Below are 23,158 nucleotides of genomic sequence, written 5' to 3'. Positions count from 1 at the left end.
AGTTTCCATGTTGTATTCGTAGCAGGTAAGCATAGTGAATGCAATTACTCAATCACTTTATTTTTTTCCTAAGCTATTGGCTTTTACTGTGTGTGATTGGTAAATTATTACAGTTTTTCCTCAGTGCAAGTGTTGAAGCTGTGCCAAATTTCACACAGCACTTGCAGGGCTAAAAACCAATTGCAATCCTGTTTTTCTGCTAGAAGCAAACACAGATCCCAGCCATGTCTTTTTGCTTAACTTTATTTTTCCTGGTAAAATAGTTTGAATGATGACTTTTTGTTTTTTTCCTTGTCATTTAGAACTCCTTAGGGAGAAAAGGGAACATGTCCCTGGGGTTTTATTTTTCTGATATTGGAAATCTGGATTTCTTTCCGTTGTTTATTTGAAGTCTAGCAGAAATGAAGTGAAAATAATAATCATATTTAGACCTGATTGTATTATTTATAGACTTGTATTGGGGCAGAAGACTTTGTTCTACAGCTGAAGTGAACAAGTCTCATTACTGCCCCTTGAGAAAATAAACATGTGTCCCAAAGCAGAAATTTTGGAGTGTATGTTGTACAAATATTGAAGGAATTGTGTCTGAAAGTAATTTTCAGAGTGAATTTGTATATGAGGAATGGGCTTTCTACAGTTTCCTCTGTATACCTGGAACTTGGTCTTTGAGTGCAAAACAAATGTCTTCATGTTGAGTAAACTTTGGTTTTGTTGAGTTGAGTAAACTTTTCTTCTCTATACTGGAGACATAAATGTTATTAAATAGGAGTAGGTGATTTTGTGTAAGACTTTAGCCAACTGAAATCTTACCTCATTTTCATTAAAGCCCAATAGTAAGAGGTGTGGTTTGTTAAATTGTTGGCCAGTTCTGTACTGGTGGATGTTTTCTGAGTTACTAGAGACAACTTGACTGCCTCTGTCAAAAGGAGCTGCTAAAAAGATTTATTCAGGGTCATGTTAATAAACCTCAGGCAAACCATCTTCTGAATGATAGTAGCTGGTAGAAATTTATCATGTCTAATTCATGACTCTGCATAGTCATAAATTCACTGCTTATTGCTGACTTACACTAAATCTTATTTGAAGGCTCATTTGGGGACTCCATAGTAACCATTAGCAATTAAAGAGAGAACTGTAAATTGTGAAATACAGAGACAAAAGAGGTGTGGGGTTTGGTTGGTTGGTTTACTTGGTTGTTTTTTTTTTATTTCTGTGAGGGGGAATAATACACCTCACAATTCACGTGCCTTTAATTTTTCTGCTTCATCCGAGGAATGAGATCACAATTCCCATTTCACAATTTTCCAATTACGGATCTATAAATCCATTAGTCCTTGCTAGTAAGTGTAAGAATGCATGGAATTAAGTGTATAGTGCTGCTTTGTCAGCTTCACTTCGTTTTTTGTTGATTTAATCATTTTGGATGATCTTCAAACACTACTTAACACCCTTTACTTCTGAATTTTGTCTCTGTTTGTGGGGCGTTCCCAAAAGTGAGTGAATTTGAATATGCAGAGGTGGACGTCCACAGCACTGTGATGCAAAGGGTTAAAACATATTTATGAAGATGCTCTTCACTTTTCCTAACATAGTCCCTGTGTGAAGTTGTCCACAGCCAGGCCAGTTTTCAGGGCAAAATATTGAAGTCCTAGAGAAAAATCAGCACTTGAAATGTGTCACTGAAGTCATTGAAACACTGGTTACTTTTATCAGTGCACCACATTTATTGAAGGTGGCAACACTTGGACTGTTGGATCTCTCGTTTAACTTCAGATCCAACTGCTCTTATTTTTGCAGTTTTGCTGATGATATTAGCTCTAATTAGGCAATATTGTCAAGTGGAATTTATTTGGTCTGAAAGCCTGGAGCTCCTGCTTTTCCTGGCTCTGCCGTTTTTCACTTGTGGTCTTTACAGTAGGAGCTGGCTGACAGGCCACTTAATCTGCAGGAGATGTTTTTTTCTCCAATTTTCCAGGAAAGATTTAATGGGAGATACTTTAATGAGGCCTGGTTTAGCTAAGACCTCATTAATTTTAGAGGTATCACAGTACGTTTCTCTGAAGTGTTACATTTAATCTAGATGACAATTTGTTACTTTGAACGATTATTTTCTTTGTCTGAGTTTGTTTAGCTGCCGACTGCACTGAGTCTCCAAGTAAAAGTATAATTAATGAGCAAAAAGTTCCCTTATTTATCCTCAATCTTTATATTAAACACAGTGCTTCTCACAGTCTAGTTTGCAAAAAGTTCAGCATCAGTGTTTGGATGGGAAGGAGACCCAGAATTCTGTAGAAGTGAGTGATTTGGAGCCAGGAGGGAAAAGTGGAATCACACATTATGCAGTTCATCCCTTTTCTGCAGCACAGGTTCAACTCTATTTGTGTTAACCTTTCAGACCTGCTGGACATGTGTGTCAAAAGCCACATCTCTGGGTGTCAGTTGTATACTTATATATTCCTGTGCTTTAGTGGTCTTCCCATTGAAATTCTTTTTCTTAATGTCTGCCCTGAACTCTTCTTCCTAAAAAATAATATAATTTCTTATTATTATACATAATTATATATAATATAATATTATAATTTCTTTTATGGTTATTGTGTTTGTGGGGTTTGTTTGCAACCCCCCTTTTTTTTTTGAACCTGATGGCTACCAACATATGTCTTCATGAGCTTCTCTGATTCTTGCTAAAAATCCCAACCAACCCTCCACCAAAAATACCCCTCAATTCCTTCTTTTCTTAAAGTCTCATTTTTTTTGGCTTTTTGTAATTTTTTTAAGCTTTTTGTCTTTTTTTTTTGTTAAGCTTTTTGTCATTTTTTTAAGCTTTTTGTCTTTTTTTTTTTTTTAAGCAGTCTAGAAGATTTTTATCAACTGATGTATTTCTGTCTTAGAGAATGGTGGCTAAAATTAGGCCCTCAGATGCTGAGATCAGCTTCTAACACTTGTTTGTGTAACATGAGTTACTGCCCTCATTGTGCTAAGGAAGATGGTAGGCTCTGGAGGCAAGGAGGAAGGGGGGAAAGGACAAAAAATGGGAATTGTGCAAGTACAAAGTTTTCAGAATGGCCTAAATTGAGATGTGGGCTGAGTTATTTTTAGTGTCAAGGTTTGTAACTACGTGACTATGAAAGCACATGTGTGTAGGCTCTCGAATTTCTCTGCTGCCCACTCTGCTTTAGCTAAATCTGTGCTAAAAAGTTTCATTTTTCTTTCTTTCAGGAGAGAATATTGCATTAAATGCGTTGACAAAACATAGAGGGCTATATGGTTGTTCCTTACAGTGCTTATGGAGATCTCCTGGATGAGTTTTATCTTCCTTATTGTAATAAATTATTATTTATAGTACTGTAGTAAATACTGGAAGCGACAGCTCAAAGAAAGGCATAACTGAAGAATAAAACCCCAGAGCAAGGGTGTAATAGCACTGAGTTGCAGAGGATGGTAATTAATCATGTTTTCACACTACCAGCATATCCCTGGTATGGGAGGAGCTTATTTCATGTTATCCTGTGGTAGCCACCACTGTTATTCAGATGCAATTAATTTAAAACTGAATTTCTACTCTTTAATCTGTCCTAGAGACAGTAGTTGAGGTTTGTGGGGCCTGGCAGGCTCTGGGGTGGTGCTGTGTTTTCACAGAATATCAGGAGGGCACTGCAGCTCCGAGAGGTTGCTCAGAGCAGGGCCCCGAGCGGGAGGGTCAGTGGAGGAGCAAAATATTTTGGTTACAGCTTCTTTAAAGCTTTTTCTTAATCTAATAAAATCAGTTCCCAAAGGCTTTCTAAGGTTACCTTACGGTGGAGACCTGGGACCTTGGTGAATTGTTGTCTTCTGAGTGTGAAGTTAAAAAAAAAAACAACCTCCCTCGCTGTTTCCAGACACTGCCCCGAGGTTTCTGCTTGTCCTGGGAGACTTAACCACTGCCAAAAACTTTATTTGGTTTAGTTGTTTTCATCTGAATAACTGAACTGTTCTGAAAGGAATGACTGAAACTGTTCAGAGTAGTTATTTGCTGTGTTAGATGTGTCGGATAATTTGGGGATTCTTACTAGAAAAATTTCAAGGGAGTAGATCATCTTTTTTCATAGCGTATGATACTGTTTGCTCCCTCCCCTTTTCTTGTTCGGAATAAAAATGTTTTCAGAAGTAACACTGAGCTGGAATGACACAAAAAAAGGGTATGAAAATGACTCCATTGTCAATTAATTGAAGAAGGGTGGGATCGTGGAGCAGAAATACATAGGACCCAAATTCTCTGTTCATCCCAACAAAAAAATGGGCTGTTGTTCTATGAATGGACAGAAGACAAGATGAGCTTTTTGTTCCACTGATCTATTGATTTTATTTATTTATTTAAGCTATTAAGGCTACTGTTCTCAAGGGCTGCTTAATGCTGGTATGATCAGTGTGGTTGATCCATGATACATTCTGTGATTTAATTTTTTTTAATACGTTCTTTCTGTTTTAGTTTTTACCAGTTGGCATTGGGTGGCTTGCTATTAACTGCTTTTAATTATCTTCCATTCAGGGGGAAGGGAGGAAGGTGGAGAGGTATTATTATTGATCCTCTCTGCATCCTCCATTTATTTCATTTATTTCAGTGAAGGATCTGAATAAAATGTAGTGCCAGAGAGCCCGTCCCAAGTTCTGCCCCTGCTTCTCAGTTTGGGCAACCTGAGGCTGCTGTGCAGGAAGATCAGGGGGGGCAGCTCTCCACGGGGAGAAGCTTTGGGGCTTCTCCACCACAATTCCTTCTAAAAACTGGGTGTGGCACTGAGAAAGGACCCAAAGGGCAGCACCTGCGCAGCCGAAATTATTGCAAGATGGTATTTTATGTGTTTCTCATAAATGTTTGTGTGCTTCCAGTAGAGCTCAATTTGAAAGCCCTGAGTGAAACTTTATGGCAGCAGATAAATTGGTTTCTTTTTCAGAACTGTATATTTATTTGCTGTTTATTGTTGATGATGGTTTAATGGATTTATAAGCACAAAATGATTTTCTATCAGTGGAAGATTATAAAGAAACTGAACTTTAAATGCCTTCTTGATCACATTGATGACTTGTTAGTCCTTAAATGCCTGCAATGACAGCCCTACCTTCTGATGCAGTTTTAAATGAGAGTTCATTTACCTGCTTTACTTCTGATGTGGGAAGAAGTTGGAGAAAAAATATACTGACATTCCTCAAGACAATAGTATTGAGTTGAAAAAGCTGTAAACTCTTATGGAAATATCTAAAATCTAGTACACTACAGACTAAATTCTGTGTAAAGTGAGCTTTCTTTCATCTTTTTGCCTCTCTGGTGGTTTTGTCTTTAAAACAAAACCAAAGAAGAATAAGTGTGAACTTTCTCCCGAGAGGCTCTTAAAACTCCAGATATTGTTCCTTCCCTGAGATTTATGAACTTTTTCTGGGTTTTTGGCCAGATCTGCAGGGAGTGGTGGTGGAGTTGGAACGTGCCAGGCTTCTGCCAAGCCTCATCCTCCCAGTAACCTCCCAGTTCCAGCTGTGCTGCTGCACATTGGAACAGCCTCAAGTGCCACCAAGGCTGGACAGGAGGCAGAAACATTTTTGGCCACTGTTCTTTAGATGTGTAGATCTGTATTAAACTTACTTTGACTCAAACTTACTAAAGTTTTTGTCATTTAAACTTGTACTGTGTCAGTCTTTGTTGGCATGTGATGCTAAGCATGCAGGTGTTCATAATACTTTGTCCTCTATTCTAAAAGTGTGTTAAAGAGGCATGGAAGTGCATAAAGCTGCTTTCACATGTCAAGATATACATGCACATGAATGCAGGGTGGAGCTTTATTGATTTTTTAATAAACCAAGGTGATTGCCTGGGCAATTTTTAATTATTTTAACTCTGAAAAGCGAGGACTGTAAAATGTTAGAATGTCAACAAAGTGCTTGACTTTTATAAGTGCAGTTGTAATTTTAACACTCCCCTAATCCTCTATTTGGGTGTATGTTTAATACACCCTTGAATTACCAGGTTTTGGTAAGATCAGGACTTAATCTAGCATGTAGTATAGTTACTGATTCCAGCCCATCTGCCTTCAAGCTTTAATGTGAAGGTGATTATAAAGAAAAGCTTACAAACATCTGGCATTAAGAGAAAACTGAAGTGTTGATGTTTCAGCTCAAAGGCTTTGGGGATATATAATGTTAAACAGCCTGTTTTCCTAAACATGCAAGTAGACACTTGTGTACCTTTAAATGGCAGTAATTCAGATGAAAGCAGAATAGTGAATGTGTTCTGACCAACCATGGAGGATGATGTTGGGCACTTAAACAGAGCTACTAGATGCAAAGCTGCATGCAGAATGACTGCCACAAAATTTCCCACTATAATTTCATTTTGTTCAGCTTTGTGTGATAAAAATGAACTTACTTGACAAGAATTTCAGTATTGTAAGTTGAATATTTTGTTTATAATTAAGGAGAGAGAATTTGTTCACATAAGGAGGAGTTTGAAACTGGGCCTCTCTCAGTTTAGTGTTTCTTCTGACAACTAATGTAGCTACAGCCTGGTTTGTGCTTTGGAGTGTTCAGGCAGAGAAGAAAAGAGAAGAAAGCCAACCAACCACATCCTGGGCTGCATCAAAAGCAGCGTGGGCAGCAGGTGAGGGAAGGGATTCTGCCCCTGTGCCCCCTCAGGTGAGACCCCATCTGCTGTGCTGTGTCCAGCTCCGGGGTCCCAGCAGAGGAAGGACATGGACCTGCTGGAGTGAGTCCAGAGCAGGCCACAAAGATGATCAGAGGGCTGGAGCAGCTCTGCTTTGGAGACGGGCTGGGAGAGCTGGGAGTGTTCACCTGGAGAAGAGAAGGCTCTGGGGTGACATGAGAGCCCCTTCCAGGGCCTGAAGGAGCTCCTAGAGAGCTGGAGAGGGACTGGGGACAAGGACATGGAGTGATGGGACAAGGGGGAATGGCTTCAAACTGACAGAGGGCAGGATAGGGTGGGATATTGGGACAAAATTGTTCCCTGTGAGGGTGGTGAGGCCCTGGCACAGGTTGCCCAGAGAAGCTGTGGCTGCCCCATCCCTGGAAGTGTCCAAGGCCAAGTTGGACGGGGCTTGGAGCAACCTGGGACAGTGGAAGGTGTCCCTGCCCATGGCAGGGAGGTTGGAACTGGATGATCTTTAAGGTCCCTTCCCACCCAAACCATTCCATGGTTCTATGATTCCAAGATGATGGAAAGCTGGTAGGGCTTTTGGTGGCAGTTCAGATTCTTCTTCTTACAGCACTGGGGCTGTTGGCTCTCCCAGGGGATATTTGTGTGGGATGTGGGGTGAACGCGGTGCTGCCTCACTTTGCACATTTCTGTTTTGGGAGACCACTTACCATCTCTTCACTGGTTTTGCAGTGAGGGGCTTTGTCTCCTCAGTGAGGGCTTGGGTTCAGCCTCATGGTTTGTGAGCCCCACAGGCCGAGCTGCTCCCAAGGTGGGGTCGGATGCTCTCCTGCTGAGAACGGACTCCTCGGAGAGCACAGAGGGGCTTTGTTTGCAAATTCTCCTCTCCCAGAAAACAAAGCAGGCTTGTTTAACAAACACTTGACAAACAAAATGGACCTAAAATTAGAATGCTTATTTCATGAATGAAAGCTTACTATGAAAACAAACATTTCTGAGGACAATAGAAGAAACTTCTTTCAAAGCGCACGTGTTTGGATGGTCCAGAATTCTTGTGCAGATCCTTGTTGATCTTTTGTACAGATAGCTCTTGCTTTACTTGCTGTTAAGGTTTAAGTTCTAACACATGCTTGGAACACTGTGGTAATGTGAGCCTTTTTATTTATTTATTCAGTTTTTAATCTGCAGATGTAAGGGAGACAAGCAGGTTTAGATTTTTTGGCAGAGGTGACTTAGCCTGGTAATATAAATCTTAGACCCTTAGAGACTGAGATTTATCATTGCCTTATTGTCTCCTTCACATTTCTAGTCTGAATAACATTTTTTTTTGTGTGTTAGGGATACATTAACTTGAATTTCACAATATTATTTATTCAAAAACCTGCACAGTTCTTTTTACTGATAAACTTGCTGTTATCTCCCCTTTGTCCTGCAGTTTTCTATCCTAAAATTACTGTTAACAGCTATTTGTATGTATGTGCCACTGTTGTTGAGGTTGTTTCTTCAGTAATAGGCTATGGATATTTCTTTGATGAATGACTAAAAGTAAATTATTTGGCTTGTACTAGTTTTATTATTGTTGGACTTAAAAAAACCCCTTGTCTAGTGTACTATATATTGATAGAAAGCCTTAAAGTTAAAAATCTTGTACTGTTCTGAATTATAGATTTCAGAATATTATTTCTTGCTCTTAGATGTATGAAAGCAAATAGAAATGAAAAAAGCTGGAGGGGCAATTTTTGAAGTGACATCGCTTTTCAACATGATTTAGTGGCCTAAAGCCTATAAATGCTTTTGAAAATCCCACATAGCATATCTTAATCTAAAGCCAACATCACACATCTGAATTCTTAATTAGGAGTATATTTCAACTTGTGAATATCAGCGTTTCACAATTTGCAAGGCTGTCAATTAGTCTGGTATTTATTATGTCTTGAAATATTCCACGGGCTGAGTCGGTAGCTGGGGCGTGAAGGTGAAATATGAAATTATTTATTCAGTGTAAGGCTACCACCAGCCCAGACTTCCTTGGGTAGGTCTCACTTTCTTGCCCTCAGAGTCTAGTCTGCGTGGATTTTTGGCAAGTTGTGTGTGGTTTTGGCTGGGTTTTGTGAAACCAGAGGCTGGAGCAGGACTTTGGGGAAGTCTGGTACAGGAGGGGTATTCCCAGTGGTGGGATGGCCACAGAGGGACCTGACCCATAAGGCTGAGCAGAACAAGGGGCTCTGAGTGTTCAGGGGCTCCTGAGGGGTTGAGTGGGATGAAGGGTTGGGTTTTGGAAGCTGTGGAGCTCCAGGGAAAACTCCTGAGAGTCATTGGAGAGACACCAGGAGAGGTGGGGAGAGCTCGGGCACTGGTGAGAGCTGGTGGTTGCCGGGGAAAATGGACTTGGGAGTAACATCAGAACTGTGCTGGGAAGTTCTGAAGGTCAACATAATGGCAAAGAATTGCCAAAAACATTAGAAATCCAGGGAAATTGAGGGGCAGGAAGAAACACAGGTTTCCATGTGCCCTCTTGGTGCTCAGTCCTGAACATTTTTATCCAGAAGCTGAGAATGTGCAGTTGGATTAAGTTGCAAGAGCAACACGTGTGTTGTGCATGGATAGAAAGAGGAAATTGGAGGCTTCATGATACCTGAAAAGTAAATATATAGAATTTACCTCCTTTCCTTTTGTGTTGTCTTGTAGAGTTGTTGTGTTAAAAGGTGAGGAAAAACCAGACTGGAGTTGAAGTGAGTCATGTGAGTAAAAGTAGCAGGTTTGACAAAATAATTTCTTGTAATTATCACAGAAGATTAAAAACATTGGTTTACTGTTTGGTACATCATAACCAGTGTCAATGTTTTTATAAAATAAAAATAAAAAATTATGCACCCTGCCCTCACACCCATTTCTGTTGTGCTGGTGCTCTAGTTGTGGTGAACTTTAATTTTTTGGTTCCCTGTGCAGTTGTACAGAAAAGAAAACATTAAAACATGCTCACTTTCATTTAAATTCTATCAATTTGTGTTTGTCTGTTAGATAAAGATGGTGTGTTGTGTTTTTACTTTGATAACTACATGGTAGAAACCTCTTTGACAGGGAATTCATTTAGCTTTCCTGTGGAATATGTCTGTAAGNACAGAGGAATGCTGTTCTTTTAGATATGACTCCAGCTAGGGAAGTATTAATGAATGTTTAAGCTATTTGATATCAGTGTGACAATTTTGTGCATGCAAAGCGTGTCTATGATCTATAAGGTTGGGCATATTTTTCCCAGTAATTACTTCACTTTATGTTAAATATGAGAAAATAAACTTTAATACTTAATTTCATACATTTAATTTAATGAACTCAAAAAATATTGTCAGTTTATGGCAGCCCTTCAAGAGAAAGATATGGGATCCACACGATTGAAATACTCAATTCTTTTTCTCTTTTTTTTTTTTCTCCTTTTGCTTCTTGCAGCTGCCAAAATAAACTCCTTTTGAGATAGACCTAAGTCAACAAGAGTTGGTGTGTCTCTAATGAAGCATTCCTCTTGAGGCCCCTACTTGGGTTTTATCTTTGGGCCATAGTTTTTTTTTTAGTCTCACTTTCCAAGTTAATGCTGGGGTCTCCTTAAGAATTTCTGCTGCAGATTCAAAGTAAACAAATTCCATTTCAGTAATCATAGGATTTTTATTCCTCCAAGCTCTTTGATTTTTTTTTTTCAGTAAAAAGACAATGCATATTACATTTTCTTCTGTAATATACTTGAAAAAATATGAAGTTGTTGAAAAAGTTGGCTAAAATTCAGGGAAGCTAATAATGCTCAAATGTAGAAGCTTATAACTCTTCTTATTGTTTTCTACTCAAGTTTTCTCAAACTGTGCTACTTTTTTTAGCATTTCTAAGTAGCTTCTCTATGGACAAGGTGTATCCCAGCTTCCACCTTCAGAAGAATATCTGGGTGGTACCATCTTTAATTAGCTTGTTCCCAATTGAATTTTCAATGGCCATTTCCAGTAAATGTTAGCTGATTTTAGGTATCTGATTTGAAATCACGGAAGAATTTTCCCTGTGAAATGTTCTGAACGTGAAGCTCTTTGAATTCATAGGGAAACTCAGTCTCTAGATGTGCACAAATATACTTGAATTAGAAATGTTCTTTGGAATCTCAGTCTTGTGTCGATGCCTCTGTTCTGCCAGCTTAGTATCACTGATACTAAATATTAATGACTGAGATAAAATGGCAATATTTGAAACTATGCAGTGTTTTGATGTTCTTGGTGGCAGTCTCTGGAATTCCAGCTAGGAATTTCAGCCAGTGGAGTTTTCCTGTAAGTACCATCTCATGTCTTATTTTTGTACATCAAACACAAAGTTTATGTAACAACATTGAAAGCTAAACTTAGTTTCAACAGTCTATTTTAATAAAATACCATTGTGTACAGCACAGATTAGCAGATATAAACAAAAAATAGAAATAGTACTAAAAAAGGGAAAGGAACCTTGGGAAATGGAAAGAAGGCAAAATAGATACATCAATAGTATGTAAAAATACTTTAAAAAAGGGGTTAAAAAGTGACACTAATTTTATGTAAACTACTTTTGAGTAGCTCCATACTTGTAATATTTCTCTTTGTTTCTCACTTTCAGGAGTTGATTTCATATTTGTCTGTCATTTGGATATTATTATTTCAGTTTTGGATAAACAGTCAGCCTATTTAGGGCAGTTCAGGATCCATAAATTTGCTGCTCCTGTCATCCAAAGTCTGGAACCAGGGGACAGCAGCAGTTTCAGGGTAAATAATGCACCTTATTGGTGCATGAAGGGACCATTTTGTAATGTTTGTAGTGTTTGTTGTGTGAAACACCTTAAATGAGGCAAATTTAATCCAAGATTAAAAGTTTAATCTACACAGTGAATGCTACTAAAATCTAAAAATCGTAAATATTGAACTTGTCTGTGTGTGTCTGTCCATCTTTCTTAGAGAAAAAGGAGTAAGAGGGAGAGAATGGGAACAGGCACAGCTATTTAATGTCCTATGTCCCAGTTCAGAAATGTTTATCTGCACTGGACACTCATTGCTTGAGTAGATATCAAAGTGCAAAGAATAGAAACATAAAATACTGATAACTGCCCTCTCAAAGGTTATGTGTAAATTATCTTTTCATAAGTATTCATTTAAATAGTGTGGGTATCTAGTCATCAAGGAGATGATAAAAGTATAGTTTTTATGATGCAATTCCTGAAAATACAGATATTTTTCTTTCCTCTTTTGTGCAAGCCTAGTCACTGGCTTTATTCCAGATTTAGTGGCTTTGATATGGTGGCTTTAGATAGAGTGTAGCTTTAGTTGCTTAGAACAAGTAATGGAAAACTCTCACTTATTGCTCTTTATAAATGAGAAAGAACAATCCCTTGGCAAGAAGTCTTGGAGGAGAGAGAGCAATGCCTGAAGTAGTTGTCAGAGGATGCCCAGAGCTGTGTCTTATCTTTAGCTCTGGACAGTTGCATCCCAAGCTGATAAGAGCTGGACAGAGTTAGAGACTAAAGGGGAAAGGAGAAAAAGGCAAACCTGTCCCAGATGTTCCCATTTGCTCTCAATGGAAAGCAATTTTTTGTCTCCCAGCCCATGTTGGCTGTTTGACAGTGTCAAAAACAAGCTAGAAAGTGCTCAATATTTCAGATAATTGCTATGAAAGAGGACAAGGTGAAAGCAGCTATTTAGGGTGTACACTAAGTTATGAAAATAGCAGAATCCAAACAATCCAGAAGATTGCTAGGATTAGCATGTGTTGACAAAACAAAGAAATAGTTTCTGAAGGTATTTCAAGGGGAGGGGGAAGTATTTCTTTGGAAGTTCTGCTTTACAGAGCACCATAGACAAATGAAGTGCTGAGATTTACCTTAAATCTCAGTGAAATTTAAAATAAACAGAATTTAATTCTGTTTTTGTGGTGGGCTAAGAGCATGTAGGCAGTTAATGGCCAAATAATTGCATGATAGTTGTAGGATATTGAACATGAAACTCGGCTGCCTTCCTTTTTGACTTTTACTCATTATCTTAATCTGTTTTACACTTACCTGAAATATTTTATTTACCTGAAGGACACTATGGAAACCTTCTGAAACACTTTTTTTCCCCTATGTTTAGTGAACAGCTAAGTATGAATATAGAGTCAATAATTGTAGGAAATTATTTGTTTCCTACGAGTTGTATGACATCTAAAAACAAGTGTCAGAAGTATTTTTGCTTTGGAAACAGTTTATGATTAGTTGTTTCTGTTAATACTCTACGTGGTACTGGGAAATAAACAGAAAAGAGGTGAAAGTTGGCAAATTATATACAAATTTGCTTTGATCAGTCAGTTTAAAGATCCATGAGGCACATTGAGAAAGAAAATACCAAAAATTGTAAACTGCCCTAAATAAGGGTTGGAACTAGATGATCTTGAAGAAGCCTTCCAACCCAAACCATTTTATGATCCTGTACTTCTGTTGGAAATACAATTTCAAATTATATTTACATTTCACTTATGGGAAACCAAGGAATATAGGAGAAGGTGGGTGTTTGCTCTGACTTTCCATGTTTGAGGTGCCTTAGGGAGCACCTTAGAGCTCCCTGGCTGCCTGTAAAATTCCCATTACACTGATTTTGTGCCTGTGATGACGTAATGAAAAGGATGAGAATCAGCACAGCTTTTTGAAGAGCAAGGACTAGCCCTTCATGGATTTCTCTAAAGCAGTTTGAGTTCTGTGAGCTACGAAATGAATCGTGGTTGTTATTTGTAACATCTTTTAAGGATTACAACTCATTATTCTTTAATAAAACAGAAAGATGGCTGAGCTCTCAAAAATGCACCCCTGGGGTCCTAAAAATGTGGAGTGTGTAATTAAATCAGAGTTTGCAGTTTGGATAAAATCAGCTTGTTTGATCCTGGCACTGGAGTACCAGGCAGCCTGTTCACACGGGGTGGAGCCTGTGGTGAAATCCACGGTGTCACTTATTCACTGAGTTACCTAATGATGTAACTCCTCTTTGGTCCCGACTTTCTTGTGTGCTGAACACTTTCTGATGATAAATTCAAAGTCTCCAGCCATCTCTCATGGATAAATAGAGCTGCTTGCTTTATGTCTATTACTTAAGGGGTTTTTGTTTGTTTAAAAGGATTTTTAAAACAGTGACCGCGAGGTGGGAGTGACTTTGTGTAGGTAGTTTGGGGGGGGGGAGGTTTTTTTGGTTTCTTTTCTGAAGTCTTTTAGGCCTTCCACAGGTGGATCCCACATGAGTGGCCATGGACAGTTGGCATCACAGAGGGATTGAGGTGCCCAGCTCAACGCGGGCACCGCCGACCTCCTCCTTTGCAAACACGGCGGTTCGAGTTACTGGCAAAGGGCTCTCCTGGGGATCCATAAAGCCCATTCCTGTTTGTGTAATGAAATCAGGGAGCAAGGGTCTGCTGTAGTGCTTTGCTGGTGGGATTCCAGCGGGGTTGTCTTTCAGTGGAAGGGCTGAATTTAATCACCCCGTGGTCTGTCGTGCTCTTCCGCGGGCGGTGCCGCCTCGCCCGCACGGGTCGCGCTGGATGATTTGGGGTTGCTTTGTTTGTGTAGCCAGAACGCTTCTTTTTAAGCATCTGGCTGGAAATGGAGATGAAGGCAGTCCTAATTCACTTTTAATAAAAGATCAATGCCTTTATTGTGGAAAAATAGAATACAGATGTAAGCTGTACCTGATAAAAGAATTAAATGTGTGTTTGACCTTCCTGTTTTGTTTTTTCAGTGCTACTGGTGCTTGACCTTCTTCATTTCTGAGACTATTGTCTTTCTTGCTAGTTTTACATTTTAAATTTTACTTAGACTGCAAAAACAAACTCTGCTGGTGTTTTTCATCTCAAGTGCTTACCAAATCCCTCAGATTTTACAAAATATTTAAAAAGTAATCTCCAGACTGAAGTCTCATTAAAACCTTCGCCCTTCCTGTGGAACAAAAGTTCAGAGAAGTTCTGGCCGATTCTAATTTGGAAACTGTCAAACAAAAAACATCACGGTGTGAAGTATTAATTTAGGTTTGGCAGCCTCACTGTAAAATTTATTTCCAGAAGTTTCCAATTAAAATGCAGCATGCCTAATTGTATAAGAGGAAGCACCTTGAAGGCTCTTATGTAATATAAGAGGAAAAATGCCCCGAAAATTAGTGAAAATAAAAAATCTTGGAGGTATTTTTTTGTTAAACAAGCAATCACATTTATGTTGCAGTGAGTTGACTTGGTAGAAGAAACCATGTACTCAGGAATTTCTTAGCCATACTGATTTTCAGTATTGCTTTTTAATCAAGCCATTTGATAGATTAGTCAGGTATTTATCTTTTGGGTTTCTTTGTATCTTTATTGTACCTGGTGCTGTCCTGCTCCTTGAGCGATGCAGTTTGTATGGTTTTGTCCTGGGATCCTTTTTCCCTGATTCAAAGAAGAAAAAGCAAAACTGGCTAAAGGACAGGTTGAATAAGATGGTTAAAGGTGTAGAATACCTTATCTAATAGTGCAGTAAAGAATATAGGTCCCTTCAGGCTGATGGAGGTATCGTGGTATCACAGAATGATTTGGGTTGGAAAGGACCTTAAAGCCCATCCAGTCCCACCCCTGCCATGGGCAGGGACACCTTCCACCAGCCCAGGTTGCTCCAAGCCCCATCCAGCCTGACCTTGGACACTTCCAGGGATCCAGGGGCAGCCACAGCTTCTCTGGGCAACCTGTGCCAGGGCCTCCCCACCCTCACAGGGAAGAATTCCTTCCAGTATCCAACCAAACCCTCATCTAGTTTATGTGGTACCGTATTTCTCTGTAAAATCATGAGTGACAGTGGGATAAGGCAACAATTGTTCACTGTATTTCTGTCTCAGAGGCAGGAACAAGCTCTAGCTCGCAGATGGAAGTAAATCAAAGCAATTGTTTAGGATTATGCAACGGCAAAATCCATTATTACTGAAATTACCTGGTTCTAGAAGGACCTGTGCTGCAAACTGTTGGAAGTCAGGAGTGGATTGGCAGAGTAACACTAAAGGCTCATCCTGACATTTTAGTCTTCACTGGTTGTTTTCTACTCATGGTTGTCAGAGATGGGATATTTGACTGTACCATGGACATGAGTATGACCTGCAGTGGCTTTTATCTTATAATGGTTCAAAAGGTATTAATATTCTGTCTCAAGAAGGATGTTTCTGGTGTCCATAAAAATTCTAAATAGCACCAAAAAAAAAATTAAATTTTAGGTAAATATATGGGGTTTGTTTCCAAAAACATTTCAAAAAAGCACATTTTTTTTGTTTCTGGACAAAATGTAGATGCAGAGAAAGAAATATGTGCAGTTGTTGTATATTGACAGAGTGCATTTCATCAGCAGGTGGTGTTGGATTTGAGAAGCTGAAACCTGAGACAAGTGCTTAGGGATGGTCTGTAAGATGATACTTTTTGTTGAAAGTCTTGTAGTTAAATATTCCCAAGATTGTCTGGACAGCTTAAACAGTGCTACTGTGCAAGAGCTTTTATACAGTGAGATAAAAGAAAGCAAAATGTTTTCAGTTGTGAACTTGTACCACAGACAGAATGACTTCTGAAATGAATGCTGATTTAATCTGAAGTCAGAGAGAAATGGTTTTCAAAAGCAGTTTTGCAAATCTGATTAAGTTCTGCTGTGATAAATCCCTCTGCAGCACTTCCCTTTGGGAGATCCCCTTTCTGTTTTGGATTTATGTTGTTGTACACTGCAAATCAGCAATATATAGAATAAGGAGTATAAATAGTATGCTTAGAGGCAATTTTTTTAGATGATGTAATCATTTTAGAGTGAGTAATGAAATTTGAACATTTTTCTAGAAGTGCAGATGATCCTGGACAAGAGGTAGAATCTGTCTGGGTTCTCAGGTTTAGATGTTTTCACAGTCCAGGAATAAGGAGACAGAGGGGAAAAAATACGAGTTGAATTCACGGTGGTTTGTTTTCATATTGAGGTTTTAAATATTTGGAAGAAAGTAAGTAAATTGAGAGTAAGTGCTTATGGAAAGGGTGGTGATGGGGAGGTAAAAGCCCTTAGACATTATTTCATTTGATTTAGCAGATTCTGTGGGTTCCCTGTTTAATTCTGTCAATACAGACACAGTGCAAATGCTGTTCATTAGAAAACTCCCCTCGATAGGTCCCATGTTCCCACTTCCTCTGTGCAATGAGTCATGGGATGTGGGTTCAACCATCAGTGTAAATAAAATGCCTTTTCAGGAGCACTGTCTTCCTTCAGGTATGTTTGTAAACACTTTTAGGAAGGGAGGATATCAAAGAGCATCAGTGGCTCCTTTCATTTTTACCTCTAATTCCATTGTGTGTCCCAGGTCAGCAGTGTGTCATCCCCACAGCCTCCTGTGCCTTCAGGGAAGTTTATTAGCAAGATCCTAAGTTTTGGAGGAAGAAAACATCTAAAGGAAGCCACCTCAGAACTATTTCTTCCTTTTTCTTTCCTAAGTAGGGTATTTTGGTGCCCAAAAATAAATACTGAACCTGCAGTGATGGCTTGGATAATCAATTTTTCCCGTTCCTGTGTTGCTCAGTACTGAAGAAGCCTTTTTTTTTTTTTAATAATTATAACCAAACCACTAATGCTGCAATGCAGTTAATTTTATATATCCTATTTATTTGCCAGACTATGACGTTATAGAATTAATTGGGAAATTTAGAATACGGCTGCATAGTGATACAATTTTCATGTGTGGGATTCACAAAGGTGATAAATCTCAAGATGTGGGAGCAGTATTTCCTAGGAAAACTAAGTGGCTGGGCTGTCTTTACATATAGCCATGAGTATGCCCCTCTACTGGGAAAGTCTGATTTGCCACCTTGTATTTTCTGTGCTCTGAAAAATGATTCCTTGGCTATTTCTGCCTTCTGGGCCACTTGAGAAAGTGTCTTTAAATCAAGAAGTAGTTTATATTCTGGTTTTTTTTTAAATATGACTGAAAAGGCATGTTTTTTCCCCCAAGTCCTTAAATTGTTTCATCTGAGTAGTGGTGGCTAAAAGTGTTCTTTAAGCACTACCTTCACATACCATTCAATTATTTCTGTTTACAGAGCGTAACATTTCAAAGTGGTTTATTTAATAATGTCATTTCCATTCTCTGGCTTTAGAGGATTTTCTAAGGCCTTGAGGTTTAAACTTTTGCATGGACTTGGAAGAATATTGTTTTAATTTAATATAAAAATTTGCCTTTAATTAAAAAAAACCTAAAACCAACACCAGTAGTCACCAGTCAGTCCTGAATGTGCTTCAAATGAGAAAATCAGTCACACACACCATTTCAGAAAGGTATATTAGATATTTGACAAGGTTCAGCAGGAAGCTTGCCTATTTTTATGTTTTTTCATGTGGGCAGTTTGACTGGTTTTATCAGAGATAATTCTTGTATTTTCTACTCAACAGTTTACAGTTGGTGGGAAATACATTAAAAAATGTTATTTATTCTGTAAATATTATGAAGAGTCAAACAGTAGGAGTGTAAAAAGAATTGGGGATTCTCTGCAAACTTGCAATTGTTTCTTCTGATTCTCCAAAATGGGGTGTTGCTCCATAAGTGTCCCTGAAGGAATGTCTTTTCGTCCAGGCTGTAGTCAGGATAATTATGTGTGTCCCTTCCCAAATATTGCTCAGCTTCATTCAAGGGTACTTTGCTTTTTTCATAATGGAAACTGGAAAAAAACTGAACTTCATCTCAAGATGATAATCTTAATTACCTATTTACTGTAACTGGTATGAAGAACTCCTAGTGGCCTGAACTTCAGTGTCACTCCTGATAACACCCAATCTTTTAACTTTTAATTGAGGTCCTTCAGCTTCTCATTCTGTTTGCTGTATGGGTGGTTTTCAAGCTGATACATGTAAGGAATTTGCAATTTAAAATTTCATTTGATATTGCCACCATATGGCTGTGGATGTTGAGAGGGTATGGGTTGAATGAGTAATGGCTCCAAGATAGATTTTTGACTGAAGTTATAGGCCTCTGAATAATCTTATTTTAAATCAAATGAAGATCTGATTAGAGGAAGTTATTGTTGCTGAGGTGGTGATTTTCTGTGTAGCTAAAGGGAAAATAGTTATGTCTGTTTAGTTTCTGGGAATGTCTGCAAAGAATATCTTTTTAATAAATCAACAAAAAATGGTAGAATTTCACTAATCATTACCTGTAAGCTAATCCAGGAAAAACTCCATGAATTAAAGTGTTACTGTTTAAGTAGCAATGAACGAAATGCTCCATCACTAATGCAATAAAAGCGTCCTGCTTACTGTTAAGTGGGGTTTTTTTCTATTAGATTTTTTTTTTTGGTCTCCATTATTTGCTAGAATTACCAACACTTGAGATGAGCTGCCTTTGGAGGTGCTGAGTTTTTTAGTGTCGGCACCAGCTCAGCAGAACTCTAGAGGATAACTTAAATACAGAGTTTCAGTAAGCAAAGCCAAAACTCCTCTAGTCCATCTTGGATGTCGTGGAAGTGTGTGATGTTAATTTTACATTTTCATCAAGTGCCAAGGTTAGGTTTGTATTCCTGAGATGGTGCTGAAATGACTAAAAGCCTGTGATTTCACTGCACGCTCATTTGGTGTAGATTAGATTAAAATTATTCCTCGTTCTTTGGAAAATCTGTAAAGCTGTGGCCAGAGTGTTCTTGTGCAACTGGGTATGACTGCTCTCTTTTTTGGTTTTCCCCTTCTTTTCTCTTTTCCAGGGTCAGTACAGGCCCTCTGACCTGCTGTGTCCAGAGACCTACGTCTGGACGCCGATCGAGCAGTGTCTGCCCCTGCTTGAGAACTCCAAGTACTCTCGGTTCAACCAGGATGGAAAAGCAGGTGAGTTTACCAGGAACGACAGGCCTGTAAAATATCTGTCTTTTTATGATGTATCAGTAGCATCTGCTGCTGCAGCATTATGGAAATGTGATCTGTAAAATAGAAGAAGCGTAAAATTCACAACTCCCGCAGCAAAACTTAGCAAATGGAGAGGTTTGTTTTGTAACATAAAGTAAGCAATGCAAATTTGAAATACATTCTGTTTTAGACACTATACATAGTTCGAAATTAACACATATTGCTGCCTTTCAGGTAATTATATTTGCTATTCTGGGCATGAACAAAACCAATCAACTAATTGTTCCTCACATTCCAGTCGGAGGGATGCATAAAAGAAGGAAATTGGAATCAATACAGGAAAGTAAAAGGGCTGGAGAAGCTTAAAGGCATCAAGTGCTTTTGTTAAGAAACAAAGTGGCAGATTTATTTTAACAGTCTGTCAGTGAATGTGAAAAATACAACCAACAGCAGAAGCACCTTAAACATCTTGAAGTAGATAGATTTATACACTCTGTAAAATAGGTGCTTAGTGATTTGCCACCACAGAATGGTTGAAAATGTTACTGACCAGGACATAATACAGAAATGCTACTGTAAAACAATGCAATCACATGGAAAAAAAATACATGTATTTGCTTTAGTTACTGACTCTCTGGGCCGATGGCAGGTCCCAGGGGAGCTGTGTTAGAGGATGATTGAAGTGGTGCTTGTGGGGAAAGGGAACCAACTTAACTTTAGTTATTAATTGGAAATTGCTGAATATCCCCTTTTTCCTTTGAATAACAATTGAATGTGGCTGTGGTATTAGAGATGTGTGGTGTTACTCAGCTTAAGAGTATGTAACACCATGGTCTGTTTCTGAGCACCAAAATACAGATTTACCTGTCTCTGAGTAGTCTTCAACAGTTGCTTCTTTCTTTTTACCTTTTTTCTTTTACTCTCTTTCCTTTTTTTTTTTCTTTTTGATCTTTTTACTTTTTACTCTAGTTTAGTAGGATTTTCCTTCCCTAGACAGCTGACTGTTAAATCCTGGAAGGGTAGGATGTAGATAAATCAAAGGAACTTGAATAGGCTGCTTAATCAGGACTGTGAAGTTCTGGAAGTGCTGTTGAGTTCCTTGCACATCCTGTGCTTGTTACCTGGTTGCTCAACTGGAACACTAATAATAATTGGAAGAACTACAATAGCAAAGTTCAAATAGATTTCTAGCTATAGATTATGATTTAAAGTTTTAGTAGCAGAATTACCTGAAGGGTTCTGTGCAAATAGAGAATGTTCTTTAGGGATTGTGGATGTAGCCATGTGATGTGGTGGGAAACAGACTGGGGAGCACATTTGGATGCTCGTTGAAAAGAGTATTTATCCCCCTGGGAAATTCTCAGTGTGTAAAAGATTGAAATGAGCAGCACATGATCATGTCTTGGTCAACCAGAACCATCCTTAGACTGGGGAGAGGAAACTGGAAAGAAATTACAAAGGCAGGAGGAAGAAGAGAGTGGCTTTGGAGGCCAGGAGGTGTTCAGGATTCTCTTGGTATTCAGAAAGCAGAGAGTGCTAAACTGCTGCCTTTGAAGGTGTTAACCCCATGCAGGCAGAGGGGCATCATCTCCTCGACTGTGTGAAATCCCTGTGGCAAACCACGTGTTTGGAAACCGCGGGACATAAAGCTTTGCATCATTATCAGCACAGAATATCTCACTCCAGGCACTACTGGAGCTGTGACTCATGTCCTGTGGTTTAAGGAAATTAAAACATAGCTCCACGTTGAAGTGCACAGAGCCTGCTGTGAGCTTGAAGTCATTTGAGGTTTAAGTAGTTGCTTGCTCCAAGGAAGCCATTTCTCAACAATGAAATCAGTTCCCTTCTTGATTCTTTACTCTCTACAATAGTCAGCAATATGAGTTTAATGAAGTTACAGTGAATTTTAAAGAGACCAATAGGAATGATGGTGTGCTTTATTCCTCTTGAATCAGCTCTCTGTCATACTGTCCATGAGTGTGGTGAAGCAGGTCATGATTTATTAGGAATGGGATGTAGAAACTGATATAACCAGATAATTAACAACCAGATCCAGTAAAGGAGTGGGAGAAACAGTGCAGCTTGCATTGCTGTCTGGGGCAATAAAACAGTTGCTGGAAATGGTCATCTTCTAATATTGTCTGTAATGTCAAAATTTCTTAGGCATTACCTCATACTAGTTTCTTTGTAATTTTCAGCAATTTCTGGATGTGTTTTCCCTCCCTTTAAAAAAAATTAAGAAATTTACCTCATAAATTTACCAGCTGCAGTTTCAGGAGAGAATGTTATGTGCTCTGACCTCTCAAACCTCTGTAATATGAAAAGGATCTTTGAGTATTCATGCACGTTACGTTGCAGAACTCCTTCCTCTAATCAGATTCATTTTTACTTTTCTGGAGAAAAAAAGAAAAAGATGCTCAGAAAAAGTAGCCTTTTCTTTTCTAAAGCACAAGAAAATATTAATTAATATTTGTGGAGGATTTTTTCCTGTTTTTCATTGTGTGGTTGTGTGAAGCTGTAGCATTTTCAGATGTTTTTTAGAGTGTGTTGTTTGCCATTTCCTTCTTCTCTGGTGTGTCATACTTTTATCAACAGTTGGAGAATGAAAAGAGGACAGACAAACTAAACAAAGTCCTTAACTCTTTATACAAGACAAATAAGTCTAAGGAAGTGTCTCAGTTAATAACACTTTACTATCCCTACTTAACCTCAAAACACACCAATCATACAGAGACAGCAGTGAGGTTTTGTACCAGCAAACACTCGAATTAGATACTTAAATAAACTGCTGGTGTGTGCATTTCCTAACATGCACTGAAAAACATCAGTTACCTCTGAAAACATTGTGCATAGCAACATTCAGACAGCATTCATGGATGGTAGGTCATGTTTGTCAAGTATTTTTGCTTTTATAAATCAGAAGTTTTGCCTGAATTACTCATGCCTCAGAACAGATTTTTCATTTTTATTGTCTGTTCAGTTTGAAAAATTCAGAAGACCTGGCATCATCTTATAAAAGAGAGAGGTTTATTAGGATTCTGATATGTTTATTATTAACTAGTCATCAGTCATTTACTTACAACTAAATAAGTAGTTAGTGAGATGGGGCACTAATAGAGGGTTTGGATAGTGATGCATTCTGGAAATTGAGATAGTGCTGAACTTCATTTAACAGGCCATTAGCTGTAAGTACAGATGGAGATATGCTGAAGAAAAAAGAAGTTAATTAAAAGGTTGCTCTGCAGATAAGTACTTGACAGGGACTTTGACAAGACATCAAACTGAGGAGCAAAATTCAGTCACGTGATAGCAGCTGCTGAAATATTCCTGGGCATGATCTGTGTGCCATACCCATTAACTTCCTCCTCTCAAAACTGGTCCTCGGGGTTTTACTTCACTGGTACTTTCACCAGCTGCTTTGCCCATGGGACAAAGGCAGTATGGAAAGAATTATAAGTAGTTTACTTGGTATCCTGGCAATATTTTTATCCTTCCACTTCCCATTTTCCTGAGATTAACCCAGTGACGTGTCTTTTCGCTTTCTAACATCTGTGGAGATTTTCAGTTGGTTGCTCCTGAGAGAAGCCTGTGAAAAATGTCTTCATGAAGTAAAATCTTTATTAAAATCTGCTTTTGAGATGGTAATT

At 38.6% G+C, this 23,158-nt stretch overlaps 1 protein-coding gene across 5 annotated transcripts in view; it reads left to right on the top strand.

Moving 5' to 3' along the window:
- Nucleotides 1–23,158, top strand: part of ATE1 (arginyltransferase 1) — a 75,165-nt gene that overhangs the window by 35,904 nt on the left and 16,103 nt on the right. For all 5 annotated transcript variants that reach the window (XM_017809232.1, XM_017809230.1, XM_017809229.1 and 2 more), the window contains exon 11: nt 19,373–19,493. In XM_017809232.1, the coding sequence (XP_017664721.1) occupies nt 19,373–19,493 (121 nt within the window). The remainder of the gene's footprint in view (nt 1–19,372; nt 19,494–23,158) is intronic.

This window comes from Lepidothrix coronata, unplaced genomic scaffold (genome assembly GCF_001604755.1).
Source record: "Lepidothrix coronata isolate B3197 unplaced genomic scaffold, Lepidothrix_coronata-1.0 Scaffold25, whole genome shotgun sequence".
NCBI classification, from domain to species: domain Eukaryota; kingdom Metazoa; phylum Chordata; class Aves; order Passeriformes; family Pipridae; genus Lepidothrix; species Lepidothrix coronata.
This window is presented reverse-complemented; position numbering and strand designations above follow the sequence as displayed.